At 40.7% G+C, this 17,817-nt stretch overlaps 1 protein-coding gene across 1 annotated transcript; it reads right to left on the bottom strand.

The window, feature by feature from the left end:
- Positions 1–621: 621 nt before the first annotated feature.
- Positions 622–11,841, bottom strand: ckap4 (cytoskeleton associated protein 4). Its single transcript, XM_072562502.1, has 2 exons — positions 10,506–11,841; positions 622–2,029 (listed from the first exon to the last, which is right to left on the bottom strand). Exons 1-2 carry the CDS (start codon positions 10,809–10,811, stop codon positions 791–793), a joined length of 1,545 nt encoding a protein of 514 aa, XP_072418603.1. The 5' UTR covers positions 10,812–11,841; the 3' UTR covers positions 622–790.
- Positions 11,842–17,817: the final 5,976 nt, after the last annotated feature.

Here is a 17,817-nt window from a genome sequence, read left to right as displayed (position 1 = left end):
AACTGTAAAACAATTTGTGCATTGCACAATTCCCAAAGGAGCAAGGTGATACTGACCATATAATTGCTTTTTAGTAATATTGGTTGACAAACAATGACCAGCAAATGAGTGAAAGCTTCCCTATGCTCCTCTGAAGTAATGACATTAAATATTTACTTCGACGAGGGCAGAGAGAGCATTGGTTGAACAGCCCTCTGAAAAATAGCATTGGTAACTGTGCAACATTCCTTCACTAACAGCAATATTGTGCTATAATCTCTGAACACACAATCTTCTATCAAGTGACAGTGCTATGACTGTACCATATGGATAGCATTTGGATTAATTCAGACATTACAGTTCATGAAAGAATATTTAGCGTGCTAACACTGATATAATGCTGGCAAAATGGGGTGCCATGAGTTCCACTTTTACACAATGTTATTTTGAGGCCAAGGGTGACCAATGACCCATTATCACTATGAATGAATGGATTCTCTAGCTGTAGACACTAATGTTTTATTGAAAAGGGATTGCAAGGCAATTTGTTGGCTTTTACTTGGAAACATTTCTATTACATTTCAAAAGATTGATGCTACACATTATTTTTGTACAACTGAACTTAAATAGAATGAAAAAAGGTTGTTTTTAGAACTTTTATTTCTTTAACTACAAAGTTCGGCCATACATATGTTGTATTCTGTTATAAAAAATCATTAAAACAATCTCAATTATGTTCTATATTTCCAAGCAAATCAATACGATATGGAAACTGTTTTGAAACTTCACCCAACTACTTGTATCTACTAGCTTATTGCATTCTGTTTAAAGACACTGATAATTTATCAACATCAGATTGCAACTCATTTAGTGACAGTTTTAGGGATGCCAGTTCATCCTCCGCTGTCTCAGTCTCCCCAGGTTTGGAGAGTAGGCTGTCCACAGTTGATCCTAATACTTCCAGATCAGTCTTGGCCTCACCGATTGAATACTTAAGTTCATCGACGGAGCTTTCCATCGTTGAAAATTTCTCGTCAAACTCAGACCTTATAGTCTCTTCCGCGGATTTTAATGTGGCTGCAACATTTTGAGTTTTTTCACCTATTTCAGTGACACTCTTTTCCAACTGCTTTAGGCTTTCTTTGTGGTCTGATTGTACTTGCGTAATCTGTTCCTTCTGCTGTGCTTCTAGAGCTTGCATTTCATTCTGTAGAGCATTGAGGACTTCCTCTGTGGCCGGGTTTTGCAGGTCTTTTAGGTTTGCTTTTAATGTTTGAATCTCATTGCTGAGTGATGCCTGAGAGTCAGTCATACTCCTCATTGTATCCTGTACTGAATCTAGATTGTAGAATTCTAATTTCTCAGATAAGTGTGTTGCAGCTGTATTCAAAGCCAGAATATTTTCTTCTGCCACAGATAATCGGGATTCAAACATCTCATTTTGTTTTTCAACACGTGTTGAAGCATCAACTGCCTTTGAAAGTAGTTCCTTTTCCTGGTTATTCAAGCTGTCCTTAGTTTCTTGTAAATCTTGCCGACAATTGTGAACTTCTTCAGACACAGCATTGAGAGATATTTCAGCATTGGACACTGACTGCTTCAGTGCTTCCTGTGCTGTAAGCTGTGAATGTAAGGCATTTTTCAACTGATCATGTTTATCAATTAACACTGTAATTTCTTGACTTTTTGTCTCAATGGTTGTTTCCAATAAACCAATTTTTGACTTCATTTCGTCAATGTCATTCTGATTCTTCTCCTGTACCTCTGTAAAAGCAACAATGTTATCGTGGATTGATTTAGTTAATTCTGTTAATTTTTCCTCGACTGTTTTTTCAAGAGATGTAACATCTCTCTCTCTTGCTTCTTTTACATCTTGGATCCCATCAGAAAGATCTCGAAGGATTTCATTCTGCAGCTTTTGTAGAGTTTCAGTAATTTGATTTGTCTTGCTTTCACCCTTGTTGACTGCTTTGTTAGTTTCTTGCAGCTCCTGTTGGGTATGGCGCAAAACTGAGTCCAGTCTGTTCGTCAAGATTTTCATAGATTCCACCTGCAATTCATGCAAAACAGTAATGTCAATGTGTGACTGTAAAAATCATCATGAAATATGATGAGAACAATTACTTCTGTCATTCTAATTCTATAATTACATCTGAATGTTTAACTTCTTGTGCAATTGACATATATTGCAGCTATTACTGTGCTCTTAAATATCAAATATTAATTCATTTAACCATTCAGTGCATTATGAACAGTTTAAATGTCATCTACTTCTACTGTGTGCAAGGTCTTGTACCTGAGGTTCTAAACACCTTTAGTTTTTTTTAACATGAAGGGCAATGTTGTAAATGTTAATATTGTTGTCTTACTTCCTGGGAGACCTGCAAGACTTCGCAATATGAGGATAGACATTTCATGCCAACACACCAAATGACATGATATGACACAAGCTCAAAGTTTGAGGTCAGCACCGAAGGATCGATAACTTAGATTTACAAAGAAGTGTTCCTTTTTTTGTGTTTGTATACGGTTATTTCTGATTTTGTTGTCCAAAGAACACAGTAAAATATTATTACCAGTTCAAATTGTTATTTGAAACTTATTAGTTATACTCAAATTGAGAGATATGGCCAACTAAAGGAAAGAGGGAGAAAGTTTTTTTTAACAAAACCTATTACATTTTTAACACAAGTTCAACTTTCTCCCCTCTTAGAATGGTATTAATGCAAGGACATGTATTAAAATGTTAATAATTCAAAGCATTGGGTAACAAATTGCTTGGTGAGGTCTTGTCGTTGGTACAATAAATGTGAAGGCAACACGTTGGAGGCAAATTCCCTGTTGATTGGCAGGTGAAGCCGTTTTGCAGCTGAATGAGAGAGCAGTTCAGATGGTGGTCCTGCTTAGTGATAAAAGAACCACCTATTGCAGCAGCCTCACAACAGATTTTGAAAGAGGCAGAGACAGAGGACTTGAGTGGCATACTTCCAAAACTGCCTCTGACTGTGCTAACTTAATCATATTAGTATAGCCCCATTTGTCAATTTGTTTACCTTGAGCTTGTGGTGCCAAATAGACTCTGCTCAATAAGTATGTCAGCCCCTCTCTGAGGGGGCTGGGTTACTGTCAGGTAGGAATAATATTCATGCTGAAGCTTAACCTGTCAGGCTGCCTCTAAATTGTCCCACTTCTTTCTTCTCTAAAAAGCTACAGTTTGCGGCAAACACCCTGCCCATGAATTATTTGCCTCCCCCAGCCCATGTTTGTCCAGTATGCATGTTTGAATTTGAGATGGTGCTTAAGATGACCAATTTGACAAAAATATAAAAACATAAGGAGAAGGAACAGGGTCTCTGTCGTTCAACCCATTGAACACATTCCACCAGTCAATTTCTTCCTTCTCTAAAAATGTGGAAGACTGCAAGGCCTAGTTTTCAGCGACTTTGCTAAAATCAGGTAACTCCGTTTTACCATAATTTGAAATGTGCTCATACCCCTCAGTTCTTGTCAATTTAGCCACAGTTACAGGTTCAGAAAGAAGTGTACATGTATGATGTAGTTCCAGCATATTTACCAATGCAAAACATACAAGGTGATATAAGGAGGGCAGCACGTTGGCACAGCGGTTAGCACTGCTGCCTCACAGCGCCAGAAATCTGGGTTCAATTCCTGCCTCGAGCAACAGCCTGTGTGGAGTTTCCACATTCTCCCCGTGTCTGCGTGGGTTTTCTCTGGGTGGTCCGGTTTCCTCCCACAGTCACAAAGATGTGCAGGTCAGGTGAATTGGCCATGCTAAATTGCCCATAGTATTGGGTGCATTGGTCAGAGGGAAACAGGTCTGGGTGGGTTACTCTTCGGAGGGTCGGTGTGAACTGGTTGGGCCGAAGGGCCTGTTTTCACACTGTAGGGAATCTAATCTAAAAAAAAGAATGCTGTGTTCTTGTGTCATGAATAATTGCATAATACTAGATTAGATTCCCTACAGTATTGGCAATTTAGCACAGCCAATTCACCTGACCTGCACATCTTTGTGACTGTGGGAGGAAACCCACACAGACGCAGGGAGAATGTGCAAACTCCACACGGACAGTCGCCCGAGGCTAGAATCGAACCTGGGACCCTGGTGTTGTGAGGCAGCAGTGCTAATCACTGAGCCCTATGCCACCCTAATAATTCAGTGAGAATTAACCATTCCAAATCCTAGGGAACAAATGGAATCTTTGGATTCTTTTGTGCTTAATGTACAATAACTATTCCATTCTAACCATTCTTCCCCTAATCATTTTGATTCCAATATCTGCAGATTAATCACCTGTTCAGACATCCTGTTACACACTAAACAAAAAAAAACTGAAAGAACTACAGATGCTGAAAATCAGAAACAAAAATATAAGTTCTGAAGAAAGGTCACTGGACATGGAATGTTAACTCTACTTTCTCACCACAGATGCTGTCAGAACTACTGTGTTTTCTCTCTGGAGCAGGTGGGACTTAAACTCAGGCCTTCCAGGTTCAGAGGCAGGGACTGTCCCACAAGAGCCCTCGATGATCCAACACTATTATTTATTAATTTATTACCTTAAGCAACATTTGGATAGTGGCATTGACAAACATTGCTTTAATCATTTCTCCTCGAGCTTTCCGTAAATAGATGAAGATTCTAGGTAATGCAAGATGGAGGATGGGAAAAATTGTAAGAGCTGCTCCTTTTTTGAGGTAGTTTTAGATGTTGGAGGAGATTTCCTTGAATTCCAGGAGCAGCAATTACTGTTTTACATGCTGTTGCATCAGTTTGGGACTTTAGGGAAAAAAGTCAAAACAACTGCAATTTAAAAGGAAGAAAGTCAGACAAAAGGCAGCAAGAAGGCAGCAACGGAGAGAGAAATCCACACTGCTCACTGACACAACAGTGAATCTGCACAGTTACTGTCTTTGCTATTTGAGTTCATGTATTCCTAGATATTGGAATGTGTCTAGGAAAAATGAACAAACAGTGAAATTCACAACTGACTTTGGAGGAACCTGTGTGGGAGAGTTCACAGCACAGGAACAACTAAGTGCATAATTTTTAACATGTAACCTTTCTGTAAGTCTGTAGTAGTGAATAGAGTGGGTTCTTTTTTGATTCTATGTTTTATTGAAATCTGTCTCTTATTAAATTTTAAAAATATAAATCATAAGTACTAAGTTAGCCTGGAACACTGTTTTTATAGAGCAAAAACACGGTGCTATTTTCTGGGTCTGTAGATTGTGAAGGAGCATTTAGTACAGTGATATACTGTTGGAAGTGGGAGTTTAGGGAGAGTTTCCATGTTACGGATGATTACGTTTGCAGTAAGTGTGTTTGGTTGCGAATCCTACCATATCACATGGATCAGTTGGAGCAACAGTGAGAGACAATGAGGAATTACAAGAGCTAGGGGGCGTGATGGATGGCAGTAAAAGGAAGGGAGAAAAGCTGCAGATATAGTCAGGTAGATGGGTTAACTCCAGGAAAGGTAGGAAGGAGTCGGCAGGTAGTACAGGAATCTTCTGTGGCTATCCCCATTTCAAACTAGTATGCTGTCTTGAAAAATGTAAGGAGTGATAGACTCTCAGGGGAATGTAGCATGTACAGCAAAGTTTCTGGTATCGAGACAGGCTTTAATGTAATGAGGAGTATGTTGGGCTTCAAGCAATTGATTGTAATAGGGGACTCTCCGGTCAGAGGCAGACAGACGTTTCTGCAGCCAGCAGCGAAAAATCAGAATGGTGTGTTGCCTCCCTAGTGCCAGGATCAAGGATATCTTGGAGAGGGTGCAGAATGTTCTTAAAGGGGATGTAATTGTACACATTGGAATCAATGACATGGGAAGGCAAAAGGATGAGATTCTGAAGGGAGAAGAGAGAATGTTAGGCAGAAATTTAAAAAGGAGACCCTCAAGGGTAGTAATACCTGGATTACTACCAGTGCTACAAGCTACTGAGGGTAGGAATAGGAGAATAGAGCAAATGAATGCGTGGCTAAGGAGCTGGTGCATGGGAGAAAGGTTCACATTTTTGGATCATTGGGATCTCTACTGGGATCTCCAGTACAAGAAGGATGGGTTGGAAGGGGATTAATATATGGGCAGGGAGATTTGCTAGAGCTGCTCAGGAGGATTTAACCTAGTAAGATGGCCAGTGGGGGGAGCCCAGAGAAATAGTGAGAAAAGAGATCAATCTGAGACATGTACAGTTGGGAAAGGGAGAGAGTCAAACAGTCAGGGCATTTACTTCAATGCAAGAGGCCTAGCAGGTTAGGAACATGGAAGTGGAATATCATAGCAATTACAGAAACATGGCTCAAGGATGGACAGGGCTGGCAGCTTAATGTTCCAGGATACAATTACTATAGGAAGGATAGAAAGGGGGGCAAAAGAGGAGGGGGAGTGGTGTTTTTGATAAGGGATAGTATTACTGCTGTACTTAGAGATGATATTCCTAGGAATACATCCAGGGAGATTATTTGGGTGGAATTGAAAAATAAGAAAGGGATGATCACCTTATTGGGATTGCATTATAGACTCCCGAAAAATTGAGAAACAAATTTGTGAGGACATTTCAGTTATCTCTGAGATTCATAGGGTGGTTATGGTAGGGGATTGTAACTTTCCAAGCGTAGACTGGGACTGCCATAGTGTTGAGGGTTTAGAGGAATTCATTAAGTGGGTACAAGAAAATTTTCTGATCCAGTATGTGGATGTTCCCACTATAGAACATACAAAACTTGATCTACTCCTGGGAAATAAGGCAAGGCAAGTGACTGAGGTGTCAATGGGGGAGCACTTTTGGGCTAGCGACTATAATTCTATTAGTTTTATAACAGTGATGGAAAAGGGTAGACCAGATGTAAAAGTTGAAGTTCTAAATTGGAGGAAGGCTAATTTTGACAGTATTAGGCAAGAACTTTCAAAAGCTGATTGGGGACAGAAGTTCGCAGGTCAAGGGATGGCTGGAAAATTGGAAGCCTTCAAAAATGAGATAATGAGAGTCCAGAGGCAGTATAGTCCTGTTTGGGTGAAAGGCTGATAGGTGCAGGGAATGCTAGATGTCAAGAGAAATTGAGGTTTTGGTTATGAAAAAATGGAAGCATGTGTCAGGTTTAGACAGGAGAGATCAAAAGAATCCTTAGAAGAATAAAAAGGCAGTAGGAGTATACTTAAGAGGGAAATCAGAAGGGCAAAAAGGGGCAAATAGAGTTAAGGAGAATCCAAAGGGGTTTTACAAATACATTAAGGATAAAAGGGTAACTAGGGAGAGAATAGGGCCCCTCAAAGATCAGCAAGGCAGCCTATGTGTTGAACTGCAAGAGATGGGGAGATACCAAATGATGACTTTGCATCAGTGTTTACTGTGGCAAAGGACATGGAAGATATAGAATGTGGGGAAATAGATGGTGATATCTTGAAAATTGTCCACATTACAGAGGAGGAGGAGGTGCTGAATATCTTAATGCATAAAAGTGGATAGATCCTCAGGACCTGATCAGGTGTACCCTAGAACTCTGCGGGAATTTAGGCAAGTGATTGCTGGGCCACTTGCTGAGATATTTGTATCACCAGTAGTCACAGGTGAGGTGCAAGAAACTTGGAGATTGGCTAATGTGGTGCCACTGTTTAAGAAAAGCAGTAAGGAAAAGCCAGGGAATTATAGGTTGGTGAGCCTGACATCGGTGGTGGGCAAGTTGTTGGAGGGAATCCTGACGGGCAGGATTTACATGTTTTTGGAAAGACAAGGATTGATTAGGGATAGTCAGTATGGCTTTGTGCATGGGAAATCATGTTTCACAAACTTGATTGAATCTTTTGAACAAGTAATGGCTGAGGGCAGAGCAGTGGACGTTATCTATATAGTCATCAGTAAGGCATTCAACAAGGTTCCTCAAGGGCGACTGGTTCACAAAGTTAGATCTCATGGAATACATTTAGGAGCAGCCATTTGGATACAGAACTGGCTCAAAGGTAGAAGACAGAGGGTGGTGGTGGTGGGTTGCTTTTCAGATTGGAGACCACCAGTGTGCCACAAGGATCAGTGCTGGGTCTACTACTTTTCATCATTTGTATAATTGACTTGGATGTGAACCTAGGAGATATAGTTAGTAAGTTTGCAGATGACATCAAAATTGGAGGTGTAGTGGACAGTGAAGAAGATTACCTTAGATTACAACGGGATCTTGATCAGATGGGCCAACAGGCTGAGAAGTGGCAGATAGAGTTGAATTTAGTAAGTGCTGCATTTTGGAAAAGCAAATCAGAGCATGACTTACACACTTCATGGTAAGGTCCTAGGGAGTGTTGCTGAACAAAGAGACCTTGGATTGCAGGTTCATAGTTCCTTGAGAGTTTCAGGTGGAAAGGATCGTGAAGAAGGTATTTGGTATGCTTCCCTTTATTGGTCAGAGCATTGAGTATACGAATTGGGAGGTTATATTGCATTGGTTAGGCCACTTTTGGAATATTGCATGCAATTCTGGTCTCTCTCCTATTGGAAGGATGTTGTGAAACGTGAAATGGTTCAGAAAAGACTTACAATGATGTTGCCAAGGTTGGAGGATTTGAGCAATAGGGAGAGGCTGAATAGGCTGGGGCTGTTTTCCCTGTAGTGTCAGAGGCTGAAGAGAGGTTTATCAAGTCATGAGGGGCATGGATAGGATAACAGACAAGGTCTTTTTCCTGCTGTTGGGGAGTCCAGAACTAGAGGGCATAGGTTTAGGGTGAGAGGGGAAAGATATAAAAGGGATCTAAGGGATAACTTCTTCACCCAGAGGGTGGTGCATTTATGGAATGAGCTACCAGAGGAAGTGGTGGAGTCTGGTTTCATTTAAAAGGCATCTGGATGGGTATATGAATAAGAAGAGTTTAAAGGGACATGGGCCAAGTGCTGGCAAATAGGACTAGATTAGTTTAGGATAACTGGTCGGCATGGACAAGTTGGACTGAAAGGTCTGTTTCTGTGCTGTATATCTCTTTGACTCTATGACTCTCGGTTGTGTTAACTGTTGTAAAGTTGTGGAATGATATTGTGCTTTCCTTGCAAAAATGGAAATGTGTTCACCTATAATAGAAACATTACACCAAAAGTCTTCTAAGAATATGTATTTGTAGTTAAGCTTGTTAGGGAGCAAAACTATTTAAAGCAATATGGTCCTAACATTTAAATGACTATGCTGTTATCCTAACATAATTAACAATATTGTTCTATAAAAAAGGAAGATTCAATTATTTGTAGGTTAAATCTTGAGAAAAAAGCATCTGCCTTCTTTGGGAGAATCTGTTTGTTAAAAGTTGCTAATACTTTTCCAGACACATTCTCTTTTTAATAGATATTTTAATTAATCTATTCAGGCACACCTTTGGAGAACTTGAACCAGGCTTTCTAACCAGAGGTAGGGACACTACATTGCATCACAAGACACCTAATAAATACCCGTCTTTGGTTTTGAGAATTTGCTTTAATATGAAGCTTCGATTAACATGAGCGTATATTGGTAAACTAGGCATGAGGCACAATGCAGTTGATTCAAAGCACCAATGATTTTTTGATGATTAAACTGATTCACTAAATAGGAAGAATTGATCTCCATGTCCAATTTTTCAATTTACATTTCTATCCCAGAAAGAATCTTACCCAAGTTGGCAGCTTTACAAATTTAATCTTATGAGTGCTTAATGTAGTGTAACATTGACAAAAACTTTGAGTGTCACAGAATAATCAGGTATATTCAAAAACATACGCCTGACTAATTTAATCGAATTTTTCCTTTAGTCATAGTATGTGCAAAGGAATCTTGTGAAATAGCTATTCTGAAGTTAATTCCAAAATGACATTTGAGTAATTGCCTTTGAAATCAAGGATACATTTGACTATGCATGATGCCAAGGAGTCTGAGCAAAATTACGGTCAGTGGGAATTCGAGGGAAAACTATCTGTTGGTTGGATTCATGGAGTTACAGGGATAGGTGAAGGGGCTGGGTCAGGGTGGAATGCTCTTCAGAGGATTGGTCTGGGCCTCTTTCAGCATTGTAGGAATTCTTTAGTTCTGAAGTGATGACCTACTCCTCTTCCTAAGGATGTAAAGGTAAAAGCATGAAAGGTAAGGTGAGATAGGCAAAACGAATAGCATTCTGGATTGTAAAATGATGTAAATGGCCACTTGAGAAAAATTGGCAATAACATTTTGACATTGATTGCTAAAGTCAGAAATTGACTTCATTTGGACAACAACCACAGGCCAGAAATATTCAGTATCTGCAGAAATTCAGAACTGAAAAGAGGTCAAGGGACTCGAAACGTTAACTCTGCTTTCTCTGCCCAGATGCTGCCAAACCTGCTGAGATTCTCCAGCAATTTCTGGTTTCATTTCATGTTTCCAGCATCCATAGGTCTTTGGAGTTTTGTTGCAAAAATACTCAAGGCTGGTTGCAGCTTCAAAAAGAAATGCTGTTGGTCGGGGTTTGTGTAGGTGTGTGTGGGTGTGGTTGGGGGAGGGGGGAGAACGTTCTTACCTGTTGCAAAACGGTCTCCAGCTTGGTCGCCACGCCGCTGCTTTCCAGGGAGGTTTCTTCGCTCCTTTGGTGAAGGTGGTTGATCTGCTGGGAGAGGCTGTGCAGGTACCAGGCGCTCACTGAGGCGGCGGCGGCGGCCACAGCGAACATGAGGAAGCCGCTGAGCACCTTGCTGATGCTCGAGCCAGAGTCTGGCCCCCCTTTATTTCCCTTTAAGCCCCTCTTCGCTACGTCGTCCTGGTTGGAGTGAGACCCCCGGTCAGGGTGGCTTTTATTTCTTTGCTTTACAGAAGACATGTCTGTCATGAAGCAGTAACTGTCCAATCTCCAGGCGAACCAGCTGCTTTTCCAGTGTCTGGGAGTCGGTGCTGCCCTGGAATGCACTCTCTGCTGGCTGCACTCAACAAGAGGTACACCTCTCGCCAAATTGCTGCTTTCTTCAGCTCCACAAAGTTGCTGATTGAGTTTGATTTTTTTTTGTTCTCTTTCTCCAGCGCCTCGGGTTCTCTTTCTTTCTCTCTCCTGCTCTCAGAGAGCTGCAGTGATTTGTTCAGGACTGGGAACGCGACTGCCACGTACTCGGGGAGGGGAACACGCTCATTGGGATGTGCAGCTCAGTTCAGTTACATCACTTTCCAATTTACCCGCAACTTCACTCTCCACTCCAGACCATCACTGCAGCTCCTGTGCTGCAGTCTCTCTCCCTACCCACTACTTCATTTTTGTAATAGCGAGCTGCACATTTGACTCGATTGTTTGGTCACAATATAGTTCGGTCACTGAAATAGAGACCCCTGCTCATGCAAATATAATCACCCCCACACACCCCCCCAACCCCTTTCAATGGGAGAGGTGATACCGTGTGTCAAACCCTGTCCGGGGAGATAGGAACAAAACACAGACACAAACTCATACTCTTGCACACTAACACTTACAAACACACACACACACGCTTACAGGGATACACTGCACACTCACATTCACATTAACAGCTACACACACATACATATACGTGAACACATAGATACACACACACAAATACACATAGTCATAAACACACACACAGGTACGCTCAGACACACTCACAGACATAACCATGCACACATGCAGACACGCGATCCTTCAGTGTCTCTGGAGGAGATTTCGTCGCGTTTCTCGGGACTACGCCAACTGATCCTATTCATATGGCGTTCATATTTCGATCTTTTTTTTCGCTGCTGTTGCCCTGCCCACACAACGTGGCAGTTTGGCTGCAGAGTCAGTACGAACTCAAGTATTGGGAGAATAGACACGCGGTGGGACCATCCCGGAGATTCAACAGCCCGTCAACATTTTGAAGTGGCCGTCAGTGAGGGGCGTTACTTCACGCTGTCTTTCCACGCCATCGACAATAAAACCAGATTCTATTCAAATCTTTCCGCTGCGCAGCACTCCGGGGGGTGGGGAGTGAATACTGTACAGGCTTCATATTTGGCCTTTCGAGACTCGAGGAATTAGTCATCGTTAAGTAAAACTTCACTTTAAAAAAAAAAGTTTCTCTCGTTGTGGCACAGATTTGAGATATACTGTCTTTCCCTCGCATTTATGCTGTTAGTGCGAGGAGCTATAATGATGAGTTACATGAATGTATTTGTATTACGTGTAGTGGATTCGTCACTTTCTCTTCTAAATGACCAGCTTTCCTTTAAACTTTAATGTCAGCTGAGGGTGTCCCACACGAAAAGACAGAAACGCTGTTGGTCCTGCCAACAGCAATGGAATCCAGATCCACTGAGAAAGCTTTTAGTCGTGGGATTACGAATCTTTATGTGTTTGTACTTATTGTTTCTTCCATATCCCCGGATCATTGTCACACAGAGGAAAGCAGCAATAAGTTTAAATCACCACAATATTGAATTAGAAATAATCCACAGCATCAGTATTTTGGGAAAATATTGGCAAATCAGATTAAGCAATTATTATGAGCACCAGGCATTGCCAGATGAAATCAGCACAGAAAGTCAAAAACCAGAACAGGAAATCTGGGAAAATATTCTGCTGATGTGACAACATCTGATGACATCAACTCGAGAGATAGATTGTAGCCTGGTTGTGGGGGACTTCTGGCCTGTTGAGGCGGGTTAGTGTGTAGCTGTCTCTTCAGGACCTCTCATTGGTGGAGAGTTGGTCTGAGGTCACAAGGATAGGCTCTCTTGTTGCTGTAGCGTCACTTCAGTCTCATACCCCTCCCCCACGTCCCCCCACCCCACAACATTCTCCCGAATGTTTGTCTCCAGTCAGCATCCATGGAAAAAGGATTACCTTTCTACATAGACACCTTTTCAGTGGATAATTTTCGAGCTTAAAGTTATTTTTAAAGCATTTAGATAAAGAGGAATGGGAATAGCTACAATTGGGAGGTAGACCAGGATGGTGTGGAGGGAATAATCGCTTCTGGGTGCTGAACCGGGAAAGGAGAGGAAGATGTGTTGAAAGTATGATTGGAACAGATACAGTGGGCAATGTCTCATGACAACAATCCAGTAAAACTCTTTCATTTTCCACTGTATGCCCACTGTATCTGTTCAAACCATACCTACAAACACACCTTCCTCTCCCCTGTTCAGCACCCTGAAGCGAATATTCCCTCCAGAGCATCCAGGTCCATCTCACATTGTAGTTAATCCCATTCCTCTTGCACTTTATGTAAATGCAGGAGATGAGAAAACTTGCCTTTTCACTTCCATTCTTTTCAAGGTCTATGACCCAAACACTCCTTCCTGATTTAACAGTAATTTATTTCTAATCCAATTTAGTAAACAGTATCCAGTGCTCTCTTTGCTGTCTCCAATTTATTGGGAAGATGAAATGCAGATCGAGTGATTGCTTTGCTGAGGAACTCAGTTCAGACTGTAAGCATGTGAGATCCTGAGCACTTATCATTGCAATTTCCCATTGAAATTACTCACAAACATCTCTGTCCTTTACCTCTAATACTCATTGAATGCTCAATGCCTCACTATTCACACAAGTTCAAGGAACAGTTCCTCCTCTTTCTGGTAGGCCCTTTCCAGCCTTTCAGTTGCAGCATTTAACTTACTGACTTTAAATCTGCTCCCAATGCTCCCATGTTCTCAGAAAGTTGGTCCTGGTAATTGACAGTGGCTGCGTCAGAGGCATAATGAGTGGAGCAGGTACATTTGATGCTTGGTCACGGGGATCTCCTGTCAGTAAACATCTAGCAATGTAGTCCACACTCCAAGCTTTGTATTATACAAGATTGAGCAATATGCCATTTTGCTTGACATAAACTAAAAATCTTCTATTTACTTCTCTCCATTCTAACTTTCAGAGTTCAGTATGTGTTTCTAAGCATTTTCCTATTTGTTTTCTTTCACTTTTAAGAGCCAGAGGCAAGGACCAATGACAATACCTAAAACCCAAACCAAGCACTAGAAATTAGTAGTTTATCAGTCAGCAGGCCATCTCATACCTAAATACAGCCAAAAGTAACAGAAAATACTGGACAGTACTGAGGTGTGCACACTTTACCAGACTGGAACATATCATAATGACTGGCTTTGTTCTGACAAATGTCCCAAACCTCAAATAAAAATATGTCAATTCTCTCTGTAATGTTGATGAATGTACTTCACATTGTGAGCACAATGTTTTCTCATTTCAGGTTTCTGCAGTATCTGAGTTTTTTTGTCCAAACCTGCAAGATGTTTCTGGCTAACCAATAAGTGAGTCAAAGTGACAATAATCAAAGTTGAGACAATCAACACCTGAACAGATAGATCTCAGAAACTGATTCTTAGCCACAATGCCTTTGAAGTAACTTCTTCCTTGCTAAACTATAACATGTACTCTTTGTAAGTCAAGGAAAGAATGAATACATTTATTGTTAAAAGTGACAAGTAAAAGACCTTGTAGAAACTTTCTTAATAAGAAACATGCTCACTAAGCTGTCCTATTTATCTCATTATAACAGTAATGTGGTTGACCCATAACTGCCTCTGAATGTCAATTTAGTCAGTTAAGAAATTACTAAATAAAAATAGGATCAGGGCAGTATAACATTTCACTGCAACTATATTAATAAGCATATTCAAAAGCAGGTGGACAATATACACATTGATATAATTATGCAACATATATTGAATTATAACAGAAGGAAGAACTCACATGTATTTTAGAAGAATTCATGAATATCAAGATTCTTAAAGCACTTCACAATCAGTAATGCAACATGAAGATTGACAAATGGTTTCCCACCAGTAACCACTTTAGAATAGGACACAAAGTGACTATTTTCAGGGTGGGTAATTCTACATTTTGAAAAAGTACAGATTTATCTTCTAATTAAGCTAATTTGGTCTGTAATCCTTTGGTCTATAACTCATCTCTTTTTTATTTTAAAATGCTCTCCAACTTTTTCAGATTTTCAACTGTTGCAGCTTTTAATAATTTCTGTTGGCAAAATTTGTCTGTACAATGTTCCTTAAGCTCTCAAATTTGGCCCTGGGACTTAAATGTTCGGGATGTTTCAGGTTTAATGCAAATAATCATGCTCACTTCTTTAAGAGGTTAATCAATCTGAGGTTAATCAATCTGCATCTGGATATTCTGCATTTTCAGGTAGATTTTTGAAGACTTTTATATCATTATGCATTCTTTATGGATTTAAAAATTAGTTCGGAACTTCCTTTTCGATTCGTAAATTAGATCACATAGAATTTATTTTTCAGGCCTGTCACTCATTTTATTTTCAGCGATGTGAGTGTGCTCTTGAGGGGAAATCCAAATGAGTAACAAAAATGTTGTGGTTCTGTTCACCGAGCTGGGAATTTGTCTTGCAAGACAAATTCCCAGCTCGGCGAACAGAACCACAACAACGAGCACCCGAGCTACAAATCTTCTCCCAAACTTTGAGTAACAAAAATGTTGACTCAATTTTCTTTAAACATCTGAATTGATATGTCCCTCTTGTTTGGCCCATCACTTCTACAGACAACCCACTGCTTTTCAATCCTTCAATCTTACGAATGACACCTCACTCTGAAATGACCACCTGCTTTTCTTCATGGTTGAGCGTGTTTCTTTCCATAGATGCTACCAGCTCCATATTTTCAACATTTCCTGAATTTAGTTCAGATTTACAGTGCAGTGTTTTGTACTTATACTAGCTTTGTATGCATCCCACTTCCTCAGATATCCTTATAAAATGGAAGAATCACAGGCTAACACATTTTGATAAGAAGAAGAAAGAAAGGAAAAGATGGGGGAACATGTTGCTGATGCTGGAAATCTGAAGTAAAGTCAAAAATAGATGGAACTATTTGTCAGGTCTGTAGAGAGAGTGAGAGGTAGAGTTAACATTTCAGGTCTGGGGTCTTCCGCTGGAATTAGGAAAAGATGATTATTTAATATATCTTGACTTGGAGGATATGAAGAACAAAAGGGTATGTCTGTAAAAGGTGAAATGATAAAAGACCAAAATGAGTATCAAGGGATAAAGGGTCTGTTTCCATGCTGTATTACTCTCTGAATCTGTAGCAAAGGTACTTGAGGAACAACATTTTTAGACAGCAAGTATTTTTTATTCATTCATATGATTCATAGACCAAAAACTTATTGCTTATCCATAATTGCCCAGAGGGCAGTTAAGAGTCACCCACATTGCTGTGGGTCTGGATTCACATGTAGACCAAACCGGGTAAAAACAGCAGATTTCCCTCCCCAAAGGACATTAGTGAACCAGGTGGGGTTTTCCCATGTATCAGCAATGATTCCATGGTCATCATTAGACTCATAATTTCAGATTTTTATTAAATTCAACTTCTATCATCTGCCATGGCTGAACGTTCCCCAAAATTATGGACTATGAGAACAATTCAGGGTCAGATTAAACATGTATTCATCTAGAATTCATGTTATGAAGTTAGACGTACACAGAATATTTCTTGAGCAGATGCAGAAGAAAGATTCATTATCAGATTTTTTTTAGATGGATCGAGCAAACAGAAATGTTGAGCTGGTAATCACATCCCCCTCTCTGAAACTTTCAGAAAAGACACTGCGAGATAAACCAAAGACTTTATAGAGTCAGAGAGCTAATGCAGGGTGAATGTAAACACAGATGATCTTTGTAAGTCGATGAAGCGTACAGGTCCTAAGTATAAACTGATGGTTGACATAATCACCAGAATATGAAAACATAACAATACACGTGGAAGTGTGGCCTTCTGATGCACCAAAGGAATGCTTAGTTTTCAATCATTTTTACATGGCATGTGACAGAAAGGGCCATTGGCAGAAGCAATGTTCTAGATCAAATGCTGTGACTGAACCAAACAAACCATGGATAAGGAGTACCTTCAAACTATATTAAAGGTCATCTGCCATCCTGACACATGAAGTGGTTAACAAACCAGAATCTGACAATGTACACAACAAGGCAAAGAATCAGAAACATATGTTTCACACTGTCAATCTCACAGAAAACACCTATGTCACCACAACATCCAAAGTATTTTCAAAATTTTACTTAGGTATTCTCAGAAAACTGGTGGCTTTTCATTATGTGCTCAACACCTATACCCACAACACACATCCAAATGACAGGCAATATTGACAACTGTGGCAATCAGTGGCATTGCAAACATCATAACATCTGAACTTATTAGCAAATTATCTATGCATATAGAGACTCAGACTCACTTGATATTGTTGAAGAGCTTCAGAGCAGAGGAAATAATTGTAACTAGTTAAACTACTTTGAAAAAGAATGTTGTTTGTATACTTTGCCTTTAAGAGAGCTTTTCTTCAAGGACTCCATGTGCTGTGCGTAGACAATGGCAGTTAATCTAGGGTGGTGCTCACCTTCCACCCTACCAACCTTCGCATAAACCAAATCATCCGACGACATTTCCACCACCTCCAAATGGACCCCACCACCAGGGATATATTTCCCTCCCCACCCATTTCCGCCTTCCACAAAGACCGTTCCCTCCGTGACTATCTGGTCAGGTCCACGCCCCTCGCCCCCACCCCCCAACAACCCACCCTCCCATCCTGGCACCTTCCCCTGCTACCGCAGGAATTGCAAAACCTGCGTCCACACCTCCTCCCTCACCTCCATCCAAGGCTCCAAATGAGCCTTCCACACCCATCAAAGTTTTACCTGCACATCCACCAATAATATTTATTGTATCCGTTGCTCCTGATGCGGTGTCCTCTACATTGGGGAGACTGGACGCCTCCTAGCAGAGCGCTTCAGGGAACATCTCTGGGACACCCGCACCAATCAACCACACCACCCTGTGGCCCA

The sequence above is a fragment of the Chiloscyllium punctatum genome, chromosome 44, assembly GCF_047496795.1.
Source record: "Chiloscyllium punctatum isolate Juve2018m chromosome 44, sChiPun1.3, whole genome shotgun sequence".
In the NCBI taxonomy this organism is placed as follows: domain Eukaryota; kingdom Metazoa; phylum Chordata; class Chondrichthyes; order Orectolobiformes; family Hemiscylliidae; genus Chiloscyllium; species Chiloscyllium punctatum.
The sequence above is the reverse complement of the archived record's forward strand: the minus strand, read 5'-3'. Positions and strand labels throughout refer to the sequence as shown.

Bases quoted from the DNA above. Each gene is read 5' to 3' on its own strand.
- ckap4 (XM_072562502.1), bottom strand. From the start codon at position 10,811: ATGACAGACATGTCTTCTGTAAAGCAAAGAAATAAAAGCCACCCTGAC. The intron at 2,030-10,505 runs GTAAGAACGTTC...CATGAATTGCAG, and splicing joins TGGAGACCGTTTTGCAACAG to GTGGAATCTATGAAAATCTT.